Source organism: Lepidochelys olivacea, assembly GCF_965140295.1.
Source record: "Lepidochelys olivacea isolate rLepOli2 genome assembly, chromosome: 7".
Taxonomy (NCBI): Eukaryota; Metazoa; Chordata; order Testudines; family Cheloniidae; genus Lepidochelys; species Lepidochelys olivacea.
The window spans coordinates 26,542,168-26,559,779 of record NC_140417.1 but is presented as its reverse complement, the minus strand read 5'-3'; the positions used below and the strand labels follow the sequence as shown (position 1 = coordinate 26,559,779).

The window sequence follows — 17,612 nt, the reverse complement described above, 5'->3', positions numbered from 1 at the left end:
GGTCTTACATTGTCATAACTGACTTTAGTGGACTCACTCCAGATTTATAGCTAAGTGAGAAGAAAGTCAGGCCTAGCATCTCTTTCACATTTCAAGATCAGACAATGTTATGCCATTTTCCTCTTGCTTCTCCAAGTAACTCTTCACCCCATGCACTTTATTTCACTTTGATCTTAGCACTGTATCTGGTTAGATGTTAAAATTAAATTCAGGTGTATGAGAAGGAAGTGAATTAGCTTCAGATTCTATTCTGAAGTTGGTTATTTCTACACTTATTCAAACATACCACCATAGGTTCTACCTCCAAGAAGTACATATTACTTGGCAACAAGAAAGTTATCAAAACAATTGACCAAACGGGCACTGTTAGCTCTGACTACATCTGGTAACCATAACATGAAGGGGGAAGCATAAGGAGAACAAAGAATTCTCATTTATCATTACTGTTAAACTTAACTACAGTATGAAGTCTTCAAGTCTTTGAACTTCATGCTTTCATAACACCAATAATAGCTTCCCTCAAAGGTGAAGGTGATGCTTTTCCAAGAGTGGTAAAAGGTCAAAAGCATTAACTCACTGGAAACTCTAGCGATAGTATACACAGTAACCTGGACAGAAATGACCAGAAAAGCCTGACTGCTAGCATCAAGGAGTTCCAGAAATGCAAAAGTTATGGGGTTTTTGTTCTGTGGCAACGAGAGAACACAAATGTAATATACTATATGTAAAACAAATTCTAAATCAACAAGTCTATTTTTCATATTTATTAGCAAATTTCCAAAGTAGATTGAGATAATTCAGCATAAGGCACTCTTATTCTGGAATAAGAGTGTTCACACAGGGAGTTAATCAGACATACCTATTCTGGAATAATTCTCTGTGTAGTGTGACAGAGTGCACAGGGTGAACAGCAGTGCCTGCACTCTGATCACTTAGATCCAATTAGTTCCCCCAGAGAAAGCTGACTGAAAAAATTAGATAACCAGGTGGGGATGGGGGGCTGCATGTGATAAAGAGCCAATTTACCTGTCAACCCAAATCTGGTGATGAGGCACAGGAAGGAAGTGCTGGGGTGGGGAAGAGAGGGAAACAGGGCTAGCTGAGCCCAGTGGCAGACATCTCAGGGAAGGGAGACTTTTTTTTTTTCCCCTCATGTCCAAATGAGAGGGTCAAAAGCACACAGGATACCATAAACAGACTGTTGCATGGGAACAGTGGTGGTATTTGTGGAGGAAACTCAAAATAAACAGCACTGTGAATGCATAACTAGTGGGGTTTGCACAATTTCTGCAGGACAAGACAAGAGGAGCGGAGCTGCATCCTGTTACACTAGACAAGCCCTAAGAAAAAAAAAATTTTGAACCACTCCCAGAAAAATGGTTAATGGAGATATATGGAAAAAGGGTTCCAAAAAGCAGTTCTCCCAGTAACCATAACTGTAGCCTTCTTTGATATCAGTAGATGAAAATTCTAATGCAGGTTTGTCAGAATATGAATATATCTCACTAGAGAAAAGAGAGAATGATTGCTGGCAAATCTATCCTTGTAATTTTTGACAATTTTTTTTAAAAAGGAATAAAGAAAAGCATGACTGGGCCATCCTGTATTTTAAATAATTATTGTTTCTAATTTCTACAAAGATCAGATGTCTTCATGCTAAGTTCACAAAGCTATAGGCAATGAGACATAGGACATCTCTTAATAACAAGTTTCTATAAACATTCTATAAGTCAATATAGTTGTGAACTACAAATTTCAACTTCATATTTTATATTTTAAGAAAGCAATGTTTCCATCTAACTTCTACAGACTGTATGCATAGGGAGGAGTCCCCTGTTTGCTTAGGTTTTCTGCAACCTTTACTCACAAAAAAGGTACAGAATACAGCAAAAACAAGTGAAGGCCTCATCTACTCTGAGCAAATGACTAACTGCTAATTGCACTGCTGAAGGGTGTTCAAGTAAAAGATTAGGTAGAGTCTTCAAAGAAGTATACCGTGTTCAAAAACATGAAGTCTTTACAGTACTTCATATAATATATCATTTTAAATTGCCATAAAGACTGTTATATCGTGAATTGCCCAGGGGCTGTTTTAACTTGAGATCTAGATAGTCACATGAAAACCTACATAAACGCTTCTACATGTTTAATGTTCATTAAATATGGGTACTTGCCATAGCAAATCCATTACAGAATTCACCCTTTTACAAACTTACACACAAAGTACCCCCTACTTTAAAATGTACACTCACTTTATTTTCTCTTTTGCCATTTTCCATTTTGCCAGGGAAGATATTGTTATAATTAAGGATATTTGGGGCTTTTAATTATAAATGCTGTTTTTCAGACACTTTCAACAATCTTTTTTGGAATATAGGATGAAATCCTGATCCCACTGAAATCATGGGCAAAACTTCTATTGATTTCAGTGAGTCCAGGATTTAATCCACAGTGTTCAGAACACAAGCTTAGCACATGAGGAAATGACAGAAGTTAGATCATCCAGAACATCTTTCTGCCAATGCAAAAATTATTCTCTCAAGTACATTTTGCACTGCTCTCTTCTGTTTTATTTTTTAAATTCCCAACCATTAGGGCTTGTACCACATCCTATGGGAAACTATTCCATAGCCTAATATGTTTTTGTGTGAGTCAATTTTTGTTTTCTTAATCGCATTCCATTATTCGTAGTTATACCTCCATGTGCCACACTAAATAATTCCTCTCCATTCCTTAGCATCATCCAGATATGTACTTTTTTCTGTCATTACTTAGCCATATTATATATAGCGTAGTTCTCTTACACGGTGCCAGAAGAAATTTCCTCCAGTCTATTGAAAATAAAACACCACTATTTTCCTTTGCTTAGCTTAGTAGTCAGTTCACATGTTGGGAGTCACTTCTCAGCATGAATAAATGTAGTATCTTATTTAAAGATCATTATTTATTGTTTACTTAATAAAGATAATTGTTAATTACTATTGACATTTCAGAGCTCAGCAGCAGCTATCTTGCCAGCAAGTGACATTGGTAGCATGAGACCCTTATGTACAGGTCTCATTAATTTCACATTACAAATGTCATACAAATCAATAAAGGTACTTCAGTATATTCTATCTAAACAATTCTGAACTATTAAACAGTCACATTTTTGTATGAACTATGTTTGAAAATAACTTTGTCACAACTTGCTACCATAAAGCTTACAATGGGCACAACTTATTTACTTATCCTGTTAAAAATTCCCTATCAAATCAAACCTCCCTGTTCTCCCTTCACATTTGCCCTATACCCACAAAAATGTGAACCTTGCTCATATTTTAATCTTTTATTATACTTTATATTACTTTTATTTACCCCACACCTGTTTATCTCTGTTCTATATACATTTTCCCCAACTATTTGTCTACCTATCATCATTATTAGCGTTGCAGTAGTACCTAACAGCCCCATCCTGGACCCGGGCCCCATTGTTCTAGGCACTGTACAAACATATTACAGTAGTTCCTCTCCCAAAGAGCTTTCATTCTTCACTCACACACACACACACACACACCCCCCTCAGAATGACCTCAGATAACATGTCCTCCCGCCCCCCCTCTCTGCGATGTGTTCTCCACACAGGGCTGGAAGGGGTAGGTAGGCCCCTGCAGGCATGAGGTGCAAGAAAACAAAGTCCATCAATCACTACTGAAGCATAAATTTCTGATAGTGTCTATAGCTGTAAACCACCCAGTGTCTAACTTCCTACTTGGTTACACAAAATAGTGAAGAGTGAATTTGTGGACTTACCTTTATGAAGTTCACAGTCTCATTAGATACCTCTTTTAATAGTTCCAGTAGCATCTTCTTTGATGCCTATGCTCTGTGGTGAACTGAACATGGCCCAGGATGCAATGGATTCTAGTCACACAGGCCAGATTTTTAAAAATATTTTTAAGAGTATGAATATGTAGTTAGGTGCCTGATGGGATTTTCAAAAGCTCCTAAGCAGCAAACTCCCAATGGCACCATCATTTCAAATACCAACATAGTGACGTCAGTCACAACATAACTATCATGAGACACAGGGCACAACAATGTTTCCCCAATTATAAGGGGCTCACTAGCTTACACTATCTGCAGTGATACCAACTATGATGCTCAGAGAACTTTCATGTTTGCAGGACTGCTACTTAATAAAACACCCTTCTGATTTTGTGAACTCATCAGCTTTCACTTGAGGAATTTAGTAGATTTCTTTTGTCACGATGGATGCTTGCCCTCCAAATGGCTCACTGCTCCCTCCTTCTCATGCTAGAATCCTTCACCAGCTACTGAGAACTGACAGCAATCTGGTAGGTGATTTGGTCTAGGTGTGCTGTAGAGGGAAATGAAGGCTGTAATCAGCAAATCCACAGTGGAGGGGCAAACAGTAAGAAATGATGAATGGTCAGGAGAATTGTGCTGCCACACTCCTTAGAACAGTACAGGGAGAATGTGCTGTAATCCAATTAATTTCCTCTTGAAGGGAAAACTAGAGAGCAAGCAGCAGCACAGGCAGGTCCCAGTAGAGCAGGGAGACAAAGCAAAGTATTGGGTGCTCAGCCACAGCAAAATGGCAAATTCCACGCAAAAATGGTAGATTCAGCAGCACAGTAGAAAAATCCATGACTGTAGAATCACAAAGTCCACAGAGTCTTGAGTGAGATAAACGCTTTGAGCTATTGTTTCTGGCTGGCTGTAGATACAGGCCAGTATAACTGCATTAGTTTATGCTCAGTTTGTTTTTTAGGATCTCTCTCTAACCATAAGGGCTAGAACCATAATTTTGTTAAAAAGGGTAAAGCAGGGTGTGAGGGGGGAAGACAGTGGTCATAACCACACTGAAATCTTTTCATGAGCCCCAACAGATTAAGAACAGCCCTGATTTAGAGGGACTGATTGGGTCTGTGCTAGAACTTGTCGGGGATTGCTAACAAAATATTTTGTCAGAAAATACAAATTCTTTAAACCAATTCTTTTGCCCAAGAACATATCAGTTTTGACTAACCATTTGTTGGAAAGGTTTCTCGGGACCAGAATGGAATTTTTAATGATAGACAGCAAGAGGAGGAAATAGCACTCCCAAATTGCAAAACGCCCAGTTCTTAGGGCACTCACCCAGAATGTGGGAGACCCAAGTTAAACTGTCTGCTCTGAGTCAGTCTCTCTCTGGCCCAATGAACGTTTAATTAGTTATACAAAATGGAACAGCTCCAACTGAAAAGACTGAACCAAAGAGAGACTGGCTCTATAACCCAGAGGTTATAGCGCTCACTTTGGCTGTGGGAGTCACAGGGACTTGAACCTAGGTCTCCTACATCTCAGGTGAGTGCCCTAACTACTGGACCAGTGTTTATTCTATGACAGATAGCTCTCTCATATTTTTCATGACAATATTTGCAAGGTCTCAGTTTCATCCCACTGGAAAATAAGAAAAATTTTAAGGAACAGGAAAATAATTTCCTCCCTGGCTCTAATCTGTGCTTTCTAGTTTTATTTTATTTACTCAGCCAGCCTCAATTTGTTTCACAAGTATTGTTTAAATGCTCTAAAGTTGAGCTCCATTACAGAACCAATTGAGATTGCTCTGATATCAATTCTATGATGGTATGTTCTTGGATTAGTGCTGATAGTCCAAAATAGAGTAGTTTTTCCATCTGTGTGTATCTCCTTTTTATCCTGGAGTGTCCAAGGAAACATTATCTTGTGTTGCACAGCTTCACCCATCAGCAGATAGTGACAACATTTTCTGGCATTCAGTACTTTGAAGACAGTATTCTTATCTGGGGTATCTACTTCTACAGGTGTTATTTCTTCACATGATACACAAGCCAACCGTCACCTGAGCAGCTTTGATGTCATCATTACCTTGCAAGTAACGGTAATTTTTTAAACAACAATCTGCTGTCAGAGCCCTGGTCTGTTTTAAGCAACAATTACATAGTGCAGCATGTGTTGTCTCATTCTAGCACTAATGTGGAACACTATAGTTTGGTTATTTCCAAACTCAGTTCATGTTGCACCTTATTTAAGAGCTCTCTGACACAGTTTGTAGTAACATCCAGTGCTCTACCACCAATGTCTTGCCAATGCTAAGATCCAGATTTTTGAAAAGGTATTTAGACATTGTTGCACTCAGCGTTGCAATGGTTAACTGAACCCAAATCTCATTTTCAAAAGGGATTTAGAGCACTTAGGAGTCTAACCCCACCAACTGGATTTAGGCTCCCACATTCCTAAATCCCTTTTGAAAATGAAATTAGGGCTCCTAAATCAGCTAGGTGTTGCAATACTGACCGCAGCAATGCCTAAACACTTGTAAAAATCTGGGCATAGGTATTTTCAGTACATTCCCCCTGTTTCCTAACAATAGTAACACCTGCCATTAAATATTCTGAAGCTTGCAGTGGGATTTTGAGACCACACACCAAATTTAAAAATCTATAAAAATCTGATGCAAACTATTTTAGTGATGTGCTTAGGCTTTACATGCCAAGCCAGGTCCAAAGGTGCAGCAGTTCTTCCTGTTTCAAGGCATGAATGTTCTGAATTCAGAATGTGCAGCTGTTTCATGCTTCTCAGGCAGAATCCCTTGCCTATGTAAATTGATAATATTAATATAGTTTCAAACTTTTTAAATTCAAGATTAAGACTCATTTGCTTGTTTCAGTATAGCCTTAATCAGACAAGATGTAAATTTACTGTTTTTAGAAGATACTGAACCACAGGGCACACAACATACTGTTCAGTACATTATAATTTAATCTCAGAAACACACCACCACCAAGTGTGCAGCATCCAGCTGCTATGCATGCACATTCTAATTATTACATTATAGTTAAGACTTCAAAGTTTGTAGGAAATATCATAATTAGTTGGTAGTTTAGGGCCTTCAATCATGTAGCACTTCATCAGTCATGAAACTTAAATTAGTAGAGATGGAAACTATAACAATTTTACATGAAAAGTTTATGTGTTGTAGGGGAAAGCAAATAGTCTCTTAACCCACTTGTATTATCTCATTTTAATCCCCTACCAAAGTCTCCCTAAAAACTTCCACAAGCTTCTGTCCTAAGAAAATCTAACATTGACTCATCTACTTTCTCCTCTTTCTACAAAGCTCCTGTTTTCAACACCAAAGAGTCATATATCAGGGTGGTATGTAACTAGCTTTCAAACATCTATGAATTCCAAGGGCTAAATGTATCAGGATTAGCCACTGTATTCAGGAGGAAATTGGGAACACAGAAAGACATAAAAGACTTGTCATCCACTTCAGCACTTTCTGCCTTCTGTAACACTGCATATCCCTTGGCCTTTCAATCTACACTGTGGCTGCAGTCATAGAACATGTAAATATTGGTAAGAAATACACAAAGATTTCTGAGGTCTGCCCCTCTGCATACTAAACTGACAGATATGAGGTGCAGGACTAGCTTTGCCAGGTTAAACATGGTTATTAAAGCAGCATACCTAGTTTTACTGGCACTAAAATGAAATGCTGGTGCCAAAATTTCTAAAAGAAAGAAATATTAAGCAACACTGCACCTCTGACATTGACATAAGTTTATTATTATTCCATGCCAATGCACCTTGATCCAAATCATCCAAGTGCATGCTGTTCCAATCCTGGGGCTCCATTAAGACTGACAATTATACTGAATAGTGTAGTGGTTTTCCAGTTTGGTCAAAACTACACACAGTCTCTCATGTGCATATGGCATCTGCAGAGCAAAATTCTATGGATATAGTTGTAGGTCCATAAGCCATTTCAAGACCTCTTCTGTGATGTTATTTGGATATCATCCACAACTACACTGAAATTACTGAGTAAAAGGAAAGTGCATTAATCACTCAGCATCTAGCCCACTACTTTTCTCTACTATATTTTGGCTACATGTGCTCAGATGCCTACCTGTAGAACTCACCTCATCAATTCTGTGAGGATTTTTTAGTTGTTTTTCATATGCATAAGAAAGACTCCTGGCTATCAAAATATTCCCAATGCTTTTCTTTCTTTCCCATCTTTATTAATAAGTACTCAATAGAATCATTTTTATGCTTCCACACTAGCAATATAAAAAAATAAGTTAGGGCCAGATTCTGATACTCTGCCTTATGTTGAGTAGGACCTTAATCAAAGTAGTCCCACGGGGGGGAAAAAAAAAGACTACTCGCAGAGCTAAGTGTTATTCAGCAGGGAAAAAAACATCAAAATCTGGCCTTGCATAGAAGAAAACGAAGGCCTTCCTAATTAGGCTTGTAATACTTTCAGAAGAGGCTAAGGACTAGTTTGAACATTTTAAAAATTGCAGTTCCATCATATTCAATGTTTTCAAGAGACTAACTTGGCAAGCATGCATTTATCTGCAACCCAGCAGTGGTGCTGGAACAATTATTATAGAGGGGGTGCTGAAAGCCATTGAACAAAACTGTAAACCCTGTATGTGATGGAAACTACTTCAAGCAGGGGGTGCTGCCACATCCCCAGGTCCCCTAGTTCCAGCACCTACGCCAACTTGTTCACTGCAAGAGACGTGATATTTCACTAGAAGGACCAATAATCTGTTTCTGCGGAGGCTCTTATGTTCCATCTGAAAGAGTTCATATTCCATTTCACATAATATATTTGGAATATACAAAGTTCTTGCTAGAGATTGGTGAATCTCAAATGTTAAGCACCAAAATGTCTGGCTGCCACCAGCTGAAGTAAAGGCCCCACAGGGAGAGAAAATCCAAGGGACCAAAAAGAAAAGTGGAGCAGTGACTGGACACCAGTGGAGCATGAGAGAAGGATGGCAGGGATGTATATACTAGGGGAGAAAAGGAGAAAGGAACCCAGCAGCAGCAAAGCACAAATAGAATAGGGAGGCTAGATTTAAAAAAAAATAAAAAGAAGAAGAAAAAGAAGAGGAGGAGGAACAGAACCGGTGTAAGGGGGAAGACAAAATGAAGTGTAATTAACTTCTCAAAAAGGACAAACTTACTGCATTAAACACAGCTAAATACAAATTTATTATTTTACAAATATAATTTTTCCTTGTAAGCAATTGCTGTAGAGGCCAAAGTGATGTTATGTGGTCATGAATCTGAGGGAAGTTGTCCAGAAATTGTCCAAAAATATTACTGTAGTATTTGGGGCTACTACTATAGAATACTGTAGTATTAACAAAAAATAAGACATGAAACAAACAAAAACAAACATTGAAAAAACAGCATATGGTCAAACTGAGCCAAACTTTCTAAAATTAAGACACAGAATATAAAAGTCTATAAGGCATGAAGATAACAAATGTCCTCCGCATCTTTAGCGGATAAAGGATAAAATAATTTACTGGGTCCTGGAGAAGGGGTGAGACATCCCTTTGGGACACACGGGATAAAAATGGGGAGTGGCTTTTTTTTTAAAGGAACACATTCTGCATAATCAGTCTCAATATAGGGGGGCTCAATAAAGAGATTAACTTTTTAGCTTTGTGTAGAAAAGTCTGTATTTTTGATGGAAACCTACAGAATTTCTACTTTGGGATTGTACACCAGACAGAAGGAAAATAAACAGAAAAAAATTCCTTTATAGTGTCATGATGTGAATTTATTTAAACAATTGGGGAGAAAGGGCGATAATGTTTCAGTTTGAACTTTCTTCAGATAAATCATCTGTGAATGAATGTAACCTTAAACATATTCGTACACTACTGAAGGCCTCATACTAAAGTTGTAAATGTGACCCAAAGGTAAGTCTAAAAGAATTTTCCATGCATTATATCCATACCATACAAATAAAATTATGATATTTACACAATAATTATGTCTGGGCATGCCAGGGTAAATCAGCACCTAGATGTTATGGCAATGGGCTCATTAGACATACCCCATATAGTCTACATCTACACATACATTTAACTCTATGATCCCAAAGAATGATTTAGTGCCAAATCCCCATGCATGTAATCCCATTGATCATTTCGTCTGGAAGTAAAACAAGAATTTGGTCCTTAGCGCACAACATGGACATCAGACATATCCTGATGCAGTACATTATTCAAGTAAAATAAAGTCAGGCACTAATTCCAACGTTAGAGAACCAATTCGGTACAGACTCATTTTGCAATTAGTTCTTACGAGGATTTATTTCTGGCACTGTATACCATGCACACTCCAGGGAAGCACTGAGTAGACTGTAACAGGAGTTCACTCTGGGATTCAGTTGGGAGGGGTAGTGCAACTCTAGAATTGTTATTGTCAGTAAAAAGTCAGATATTTTGAAAGGCTACAAGTCTATTTATATATGTATGGATATAAAAGAACAGACATGCATTTTAGTTAATTGGATATGAAAGTGTACAACTTTGGGATCAAATGGAATGAAGATCTTTTGGGCAAGATTATTAGGTAACCCAGGGTTTTTTACAAAATGTATGGTAGGTAGAGAATTTACTGTATCTTTTCATACACCAATGGAATAATCTTAAACCATAAAAACAAAAATAATGCAATACAGTGTATATTCAAAAGCATACATTCACTATGTATCAGAATCATAGAAATGTTAGGCTGGAGGGAAACTCAAGAGATCATCTAATCTAGTCCTATGCGCTAAGGCAGGATCAAGTATACCTAGACCATCTCTGACAGGTGTATGCCTGACCTGTTCTTAAAAACCTCCAGTGACAGAGATTCTGCAACCTCCCTTGGAAGCCTGCTCAGAGCTTAACTACCCTTACAGTCAGAAAGGTTACACTAATATATAACCTAAACCTCCCTTGCTGCAGATTAAACCCATTACTTCTTGTCCTGTCTTCAGTACCTAAGTGTAGTACTTTGCAATTGTCCTTACTGAGTTTCATCTTGTTGATTTCTGATAGTTCATTCTCCAATTTGTCAAGGTCCTTTTGGATTATAATTCTGTCCTCCAAAACTATAGCAACTCCACCCCAGTCTAGTGTCACCCACACATTTTTAAGCACATTCTCCATTCTATTAGCCAAGTCCTTAATTAAAATATTGACTAGTATTGGACACAGGATGGACCCTGCAGGACCCTACTAGATATGCCCTCCCAGTTTGAAAGCGAGTCATTGATAACTAGAGTTTTTCAACCAACCAGTTATGCACCCACCTTATAGTAATTTCATGTAGACCACATGTCCCTAATTTGCTTATGGTACTTCTGTGACAAATTACATTTATCAAACCCATTTGACCACCTGTCCTGCACTCTGCCTAGTGATCTGTATCTCCCAGAACTAATTTTAGTGATATTCCAAACCTCTGACCGGCTTCAAATAATTGCCCCCCCTTTTTTTTTTAAAAATCACAAGCCATAACATTTTTTCCCTCTTCAAAATTATCCTCATTTGAGGCCCAGAACAAATAATATTCAGTCCAGGATCAATGAGAGGTTTAAGATTTGATATCTTCAACATCATCAAGGTTACAAACTAGAATTGAATATCCAAGAATCTCAACTTGTTTTTTTCTTAAAGAATTTCATAAAACAAAAACAGAGGGCAGGGATCCAAATTCTGGTCTTGAACTCAGTCCCTTATTCCCTGGGCCTACAGGGACAATGTTCTCAATTCCTGAGAATGCAAGTACATCTTGCATTGCTCAAGCATCTACATCTAGCCAACCTTCAATAGAGCCACATGCAGCCCATATGAACCCTTGAGTTCTAAAGACGGAGGAATCCTGGAGAAGGATATATTTGGTTTGCTTTTAATTTTGTTCTTATAATTAGCAACAGTCTGTTTTAAGAAGTGTATCATTTAGACATACTATACATACATTCATATGTATGTATGTATGTCACAAAACATTGAGCAGGGACCTGTTGATAGGCTACAAATTGAAAGTGAATTTATTTTTATTTTTAAAAATATACATTAAAACATATTTGTTTCCAGATACTAGTGGACCTTGTGTTTTCTTCTCTTTCTTCTTTCATTTTATATAGGGAGAGACTGTACACAGAACAGATGCAGCGCTATGCTAGTAGCATTCCAAAAAGGTTTCCTTCCCTAGAGTGGACAGTATTAAGGTAAGGCGAACTTCCCAAATAGAGTAAAGTGAGTTAGTGGAATCTGTGGAAAATTTGCTATTTTTTACAAATTTGGGGAGTGGGTGGGAGGGGGAATAAATTGAGTCATGATGGCATTTGTTCCCCTTTTGGGGGAGCATCTTTGGTTTCTTGGATTTTTGCATACACAAACCACAGGATATAAGAGCTCAAAGAATTTAGGTTCTCTAATTAGGTTTTTTTTCAAATCTTTAAAATGTGTAGTATAAAAAGTGAAAGAGTTTGAGCCACATTCTGTCACCCTTTCATTTAATAGTACCTTATTCCTTAAGCAGTCCCATTCACTTCAGTGACGCTACTCAGTGTGAGTAAGGCTAAAAGAATCTGGCTTTTTTGAAAGTCAAAGAATTTTATCTGAATTTATTAAAGAGTTTTTTCCTTAACTTCACATTACTTCATATGGTGTTCTCTATACTGAATGTAATAATTGCAGATGGTGGGCCCAATCTCAAAACCTTCACTTATGTAAATAATCCTTACAGAAATAGTCCCACTGAAGTCAATAGGACAAATCATGTCAGTAGGAACTAGTTCCATGAGTAAGGATTGCAGTCTTAGTCCCTATGTTTTACATCACATTAAAGGCAGTACACTGTAATAAATGAATACATATTCTTGCTGGTTTCTCACATATTTTGTTAGAAGTCTTACCTTTTTCTGAAGGACATTGATTTTTCTTTCCTTTACTTCTAACATGTCTTTCATATCTCGAATCTCTCCAGCCAAGGTTCCCTTCTCTTCTGTGAGGTCTTGCAGTTGTTTTGTTTTTTTATTAAGAAATGTTTCTTTTTCTTCCAGTCGTAATCTCAAGGCATCAACCTGTAATCAATAAATGAAACAGAAAGACTTTAAGGAAAGAATAATAGTTAATGTTACATAAGCTTTTCCATTTTAACCATTTTCTGTTGCATCTGAAATCTTCAATTTTTAGGCTAAGATTTTCTCTGCCCAAAATTGTTTTTGTTTTCTTAAGAGAATGAAATAAACATACTCCCTCATTAAAACATTATCCTTTAGAGTTGTGGTGGTGTTTTGTTTGTTTAAAAACTCTAAAACAGTAAAGGTCGGAGTACTAAGTTGAAATTTGATGTTAAAACAGCCTCAACTAAATTGAGGTGCTTATGAATGATCTAGGAAAGTTCATTTTGATTTGATAAACATATAGTCCATCGAAAATAGTACGTGAACATGCAGTGCATTTTACTTTGAGTTTTCTTGCTGAAGTCATGAAGTACACAGCTAGGGAGGGTACCCAGCCTATGCAATACCTGAGTACTTTATCTGTAGCGTGAAATAGTGAAGGTGCCACTGAATAATGAGGTTTCAACAGGAGCCTTTACCTTCTTCAAGGTACATCATCTTGTAAGGCTCTCAATAAATGAAGTATAAGAGTACTTCCTGTATTCACTGCAAATCTTGTAAGATAAAAATTGAACATATCTGAAGGAGAAAGGTCCTTTCCTCAAGTCCTTGTGAGGTGTATCTAATCAAGTTGTTCTATATTATGGATTTTCTTTTGTATTTCTTTGTAAAAAACAAAACAAAAACAAACTATGAAATTCCATCCAAATTATTAATAGAGTGTTAAATTTAAACCAGTAACCACCCCAAGAGTCAGGAAAATACATATTCAACTTTAACTGTGTCATTTTCTGCTTTTTGAATACACAACCATGCAACTTTGCTGTTCTTTTAACATAGGTTGTTGGTGGAATGTATTAGTAAGATAAAAATACATATTGAAACAGTTGTCAGAATATGGTCAGCAGAGCACTTGTTGGTGATCTGGAAAGAATTGGTAGGTCATGTGATACTGGTTCCTACTTGTGTACAGCTGTTTCTACAGGCAGCTAGATTTTTCATAGCAGTTAGGAGTCTGGATATTTGTAAAAGCATTGGAAAGAAGGGGGAAAGCAAGGCCACCTGTCTACATCAGAAATAAGAGAGGAAAAATGAAGCCATCTTCAGGGACCACAGGCACAAATTGGATTGAAGCTGACACGCATTAAGCAGAATAATCAACAGGAAAGGAATGTCCAGTGGAGAAAGGAGCAAAGTAACCAGGCACCATAACCAGGGTAAGCATGGGAGGGGATGACCAGGTGGCTAGGCAGCATGTCCCAGGAAGTAGAGAACCAGGCACTGGGCAGTACATATACTGTAGACTGAGACAAAGCAGACAGGAAGTACATACAATTGTAAAGTGGAAAGAGGGCCAGGGTGGCAGACAAGCCAATGCCAGGGGGAGAGAGGGGACAGAAAAGATGGAAGAGGATGATTGAAGAGCAAAAAGACAGTGTGACTTTTTCAAAAAGGACTAAATTATTATGGCACTACACAGTTAAAATATGTTAATGCTTTTCTCATGTGACATTTCTATGTAAACAACTGCTCTACAGTAGTTGCCACAGGGATATTGCATAGTTAACAAGTGGAATAGGAGTTGGGCTACACCATTGTGGATGGGAGGGGAAGAGGTCCACAGGACATTCTTTGTATGAGCGCACAGTCTGCACTAAGATGTAGTATGCAAACTTGACATAGTTACTATCCATACCATCAACAATCAGGCTTTACTGTGTTTGAAATTTTCTTATTGGGCTACGATTTATGATAATCAAAGGCATTTGAAGTAAAACAGTTTGTCACAGCTTCTTTAAAATAATAATAATTGCCCAGATTCAGCAAAATACTTAAGCATGTGATTAAGTTAATATATGTGAGAAATTCCATCCCAACCAAGCAAAGCACTTAAGTGCTTTAATGAATAAGGGCCATAATAACTAATACTGGAAAATGTAACAATATAGGATTTAAATATGCTGCATTGTACATGGAACAAAAGAATTAAATGATCCAACACTGAATAATTTAAGATTGAAAAGATCCAACCTTGGAATGACTATCGAGTATAAAGAAAAGGAGTACTTGTGGCACCTTAGAGACTAACAAATTTATTTGAGCATAAGCTTTCGTGAGCTACAGCTCACTTCATCGGATGCATTCAGTGGAAAATACAGTGAGGAGATTTATATACATAGAGAACATGAAGCAATGGGTGTTACTATACACACTGTAATGAGAGTGATCACTTAAGGTGAGCTATTACCAGCAGGAGAGCGGGGGGCTGGGGGGAAACCGTTTGTAGTGATAATCAAGGTGGGCCATTTCCAGCAGCTGACAAGAAAGTTTGAGGAACAGTGGGGGGTGGGGATAAAACAAGGGGAAATCCACCAATGTGATATATGCCATCATGTGCCAGCAATGCCCCTCTGCCAGGTACATTGGTCAAACTGGACAGTCTCTGTGTAAAAGAATAAATGAACACAAATCAGACGTCAAGAATTATAACATTCAAAAACCAGTTGGAGAACACTTCAATCTCTTTGGTCACTCGATTACAGACCTAAAAGTTGCAATTCTTCAACAAAAAAACTTCAAAAACAGACTGCAATGAGAGACTGCTGAATTGGAATTAATTTGCAAACTGGACACAATTAACTTAGGCTTGAATAGAGACTGGGAGTGGATGGGTCATTATACAAAGCAAATGTATTTCCCCTTGTTTAATCCCCCCCCCCCACCCGTTTCTCAGACGTTCTTGTCAGCTGCTGGAAATGGCCCACCTTGATTATCACTACAAAAGTTTCCCCCCCCACCCCCCACCCCACTCTCCTGCTGGTAATAGCTCACCTTAAGTGATCACTCTCGTTACAGTGTGTATGGTAACACCCATTGTTTCATGTTCTCTATGTATATAAATCTCCCCACTATATTTTCCACTGAATACATCTGATGAAGTGAGCTGTAGCTCACGAAAGCTTATGCTCAAATAAATTTGTTAGTCTCTAAGGTGCCACAAGTACTCCTTTTCTTTTTGCGAATACAGACTAACACGGCTGCTACTCTGAAGTCTGTAGAGTATAAGAGTCCAAAATACACTGTGTAAGCTGTGCTGAGCTTGACATTCAGTAACATTCATGTATAAGTTTTCCATTTCTGCAAAAATGGAAAGTGCAAAAGTAACATCTCTTCGCTGGAAAATGCAGTAAAAGATGGTGCTTAAGTAGCATAGACAGTGTAGTAAATAAAGCAGAACTGGAAAAGAGAAATAACAGAAAATAAACTGAATTGGAAAGTATACCCATTAAATACATCTCAATTTTTTCTCTACCCTAAGCATTACTGTTACAGAAAGGGCTTGTTGCACTGAAGCAAAAACCAAAGGGTGGGGGAGGGAGATAAGCCCAGGTGTTTAACTTTTTTTCTTTATCAATCATATTGTTAAAATGAAACACACAAAAAACAATTAAATCCTCATCAAAGCCCTAACTAAGCAAAGCACTTTAATACACACTTAACTGTAACCATTATTACTGAAATGGGAGTTACAATTCACGCTTGGTTCCTTGAATGATCACTTGAAACATCTCCCTCTATATGCATACTGCTGCACTGAAATGAAACTAGCTATGCTGCAGTGAGAAGAAACCAAGCGGCAGAGATGGGGAGGGGAAGTTTTGGCCAGGAGAACAGAGTAAAGGCATTTTCTTCCCTACTCTGTTATTTTTAGTTCAAAATAGCTAAAACAGTTTTTTTGTAGTCTTCTTGTGATTAAGTTTAATTTTTAAAAAATAATACACGTATTCAATCATGAAATAGCTCACAGAAAAATCTATAGCCACAAAAATTTAAGATAGACTAGCTGAACGTAAAATTTGATCATCTAACATAAATCCATTCAAAAGTTCCTCTTCAGAAATTCCTCCTTTTTAAATGCCACTGGAGATCAATAAAACCAAACCACTGTTAGAGCTAAGCTTTATGGATTCAATTCTACATTCCTTGCACACCCCAAACTCCCATCAAAGCCAAGCATGGGTTACAGAAATAAAAACAATTTACTCTTAACTGAAGTATTTCTGTTTGTTTTTCCAGAAGAACGGCTACTAGCCCCAAATTTTTAGCTGGGGCCCTCCTGGAATGGGAAAGGAGATGCCAAAAATGGTATTATATGCCTACTTTCAGGGTCTGCTTTTTGTCCTCTGGAGAGGGAGGACAGTCTCTGTCTACAGTTTGGAAAGCAGAGGCGATTTTGGGGTGGAGAGAGCCTGCAGGTAGTCCACCAATACACTGACATTATCACTACTTGGAAGTTAGAGAATTCAGATTAAAACACCATGATACAAAGAATAAAGCCAATGGCACATGCAATACTCCTTGAATGAAGGTAAAAAAATTTGGACCCTTTTTTCTCTCTATGGCTGATCCCTGAAATCATCCACTGTCTGTGTTAAATAGATCTCACCAGGCTAAGTTAAGCAGTAAGTTCCACTCAGAGAAGGCATTATTATACTTTTATAGTACATGGCAGTGTAGTCCTAGAACACTTCTCAGGGAGAAATTTTAGATTTATAAATCCAAAATTTCAAATATAAAATCTGTAACACCAGAAAGTGGTGGATTTGGAGTTAAATCAACATTTTACTGAAATATGAGAAATTTAATT

At 37.7% G+C, this 17,612-nt stretch overlaps 1 protein-coding gene across 1 annotated transcript in view; it reads right to left on the bottom strand.

Annotated features, from left to right (window-relative positions):
• The window catches only part of ERC2 (ELKS/RAB6-interacting/CAST family member 2), a 754,764-nt gene that overhangs the window by 425,405 nt on the left and 311,747 nt on the right, over positions 1 to 17,612 (bottom strand). Inside the window, exon 8 of the mRNA XM_084633053.1 lies at positions 12,755 to 12,922. Within this exon, the coding sequence (XP_084489179.1) occupies positions 12,755 to 12,922 (168 nt within the window). The remainder of the gene's footprint in view (positions 1 to 12,754; positions 12,923 to 17,612) is intronic.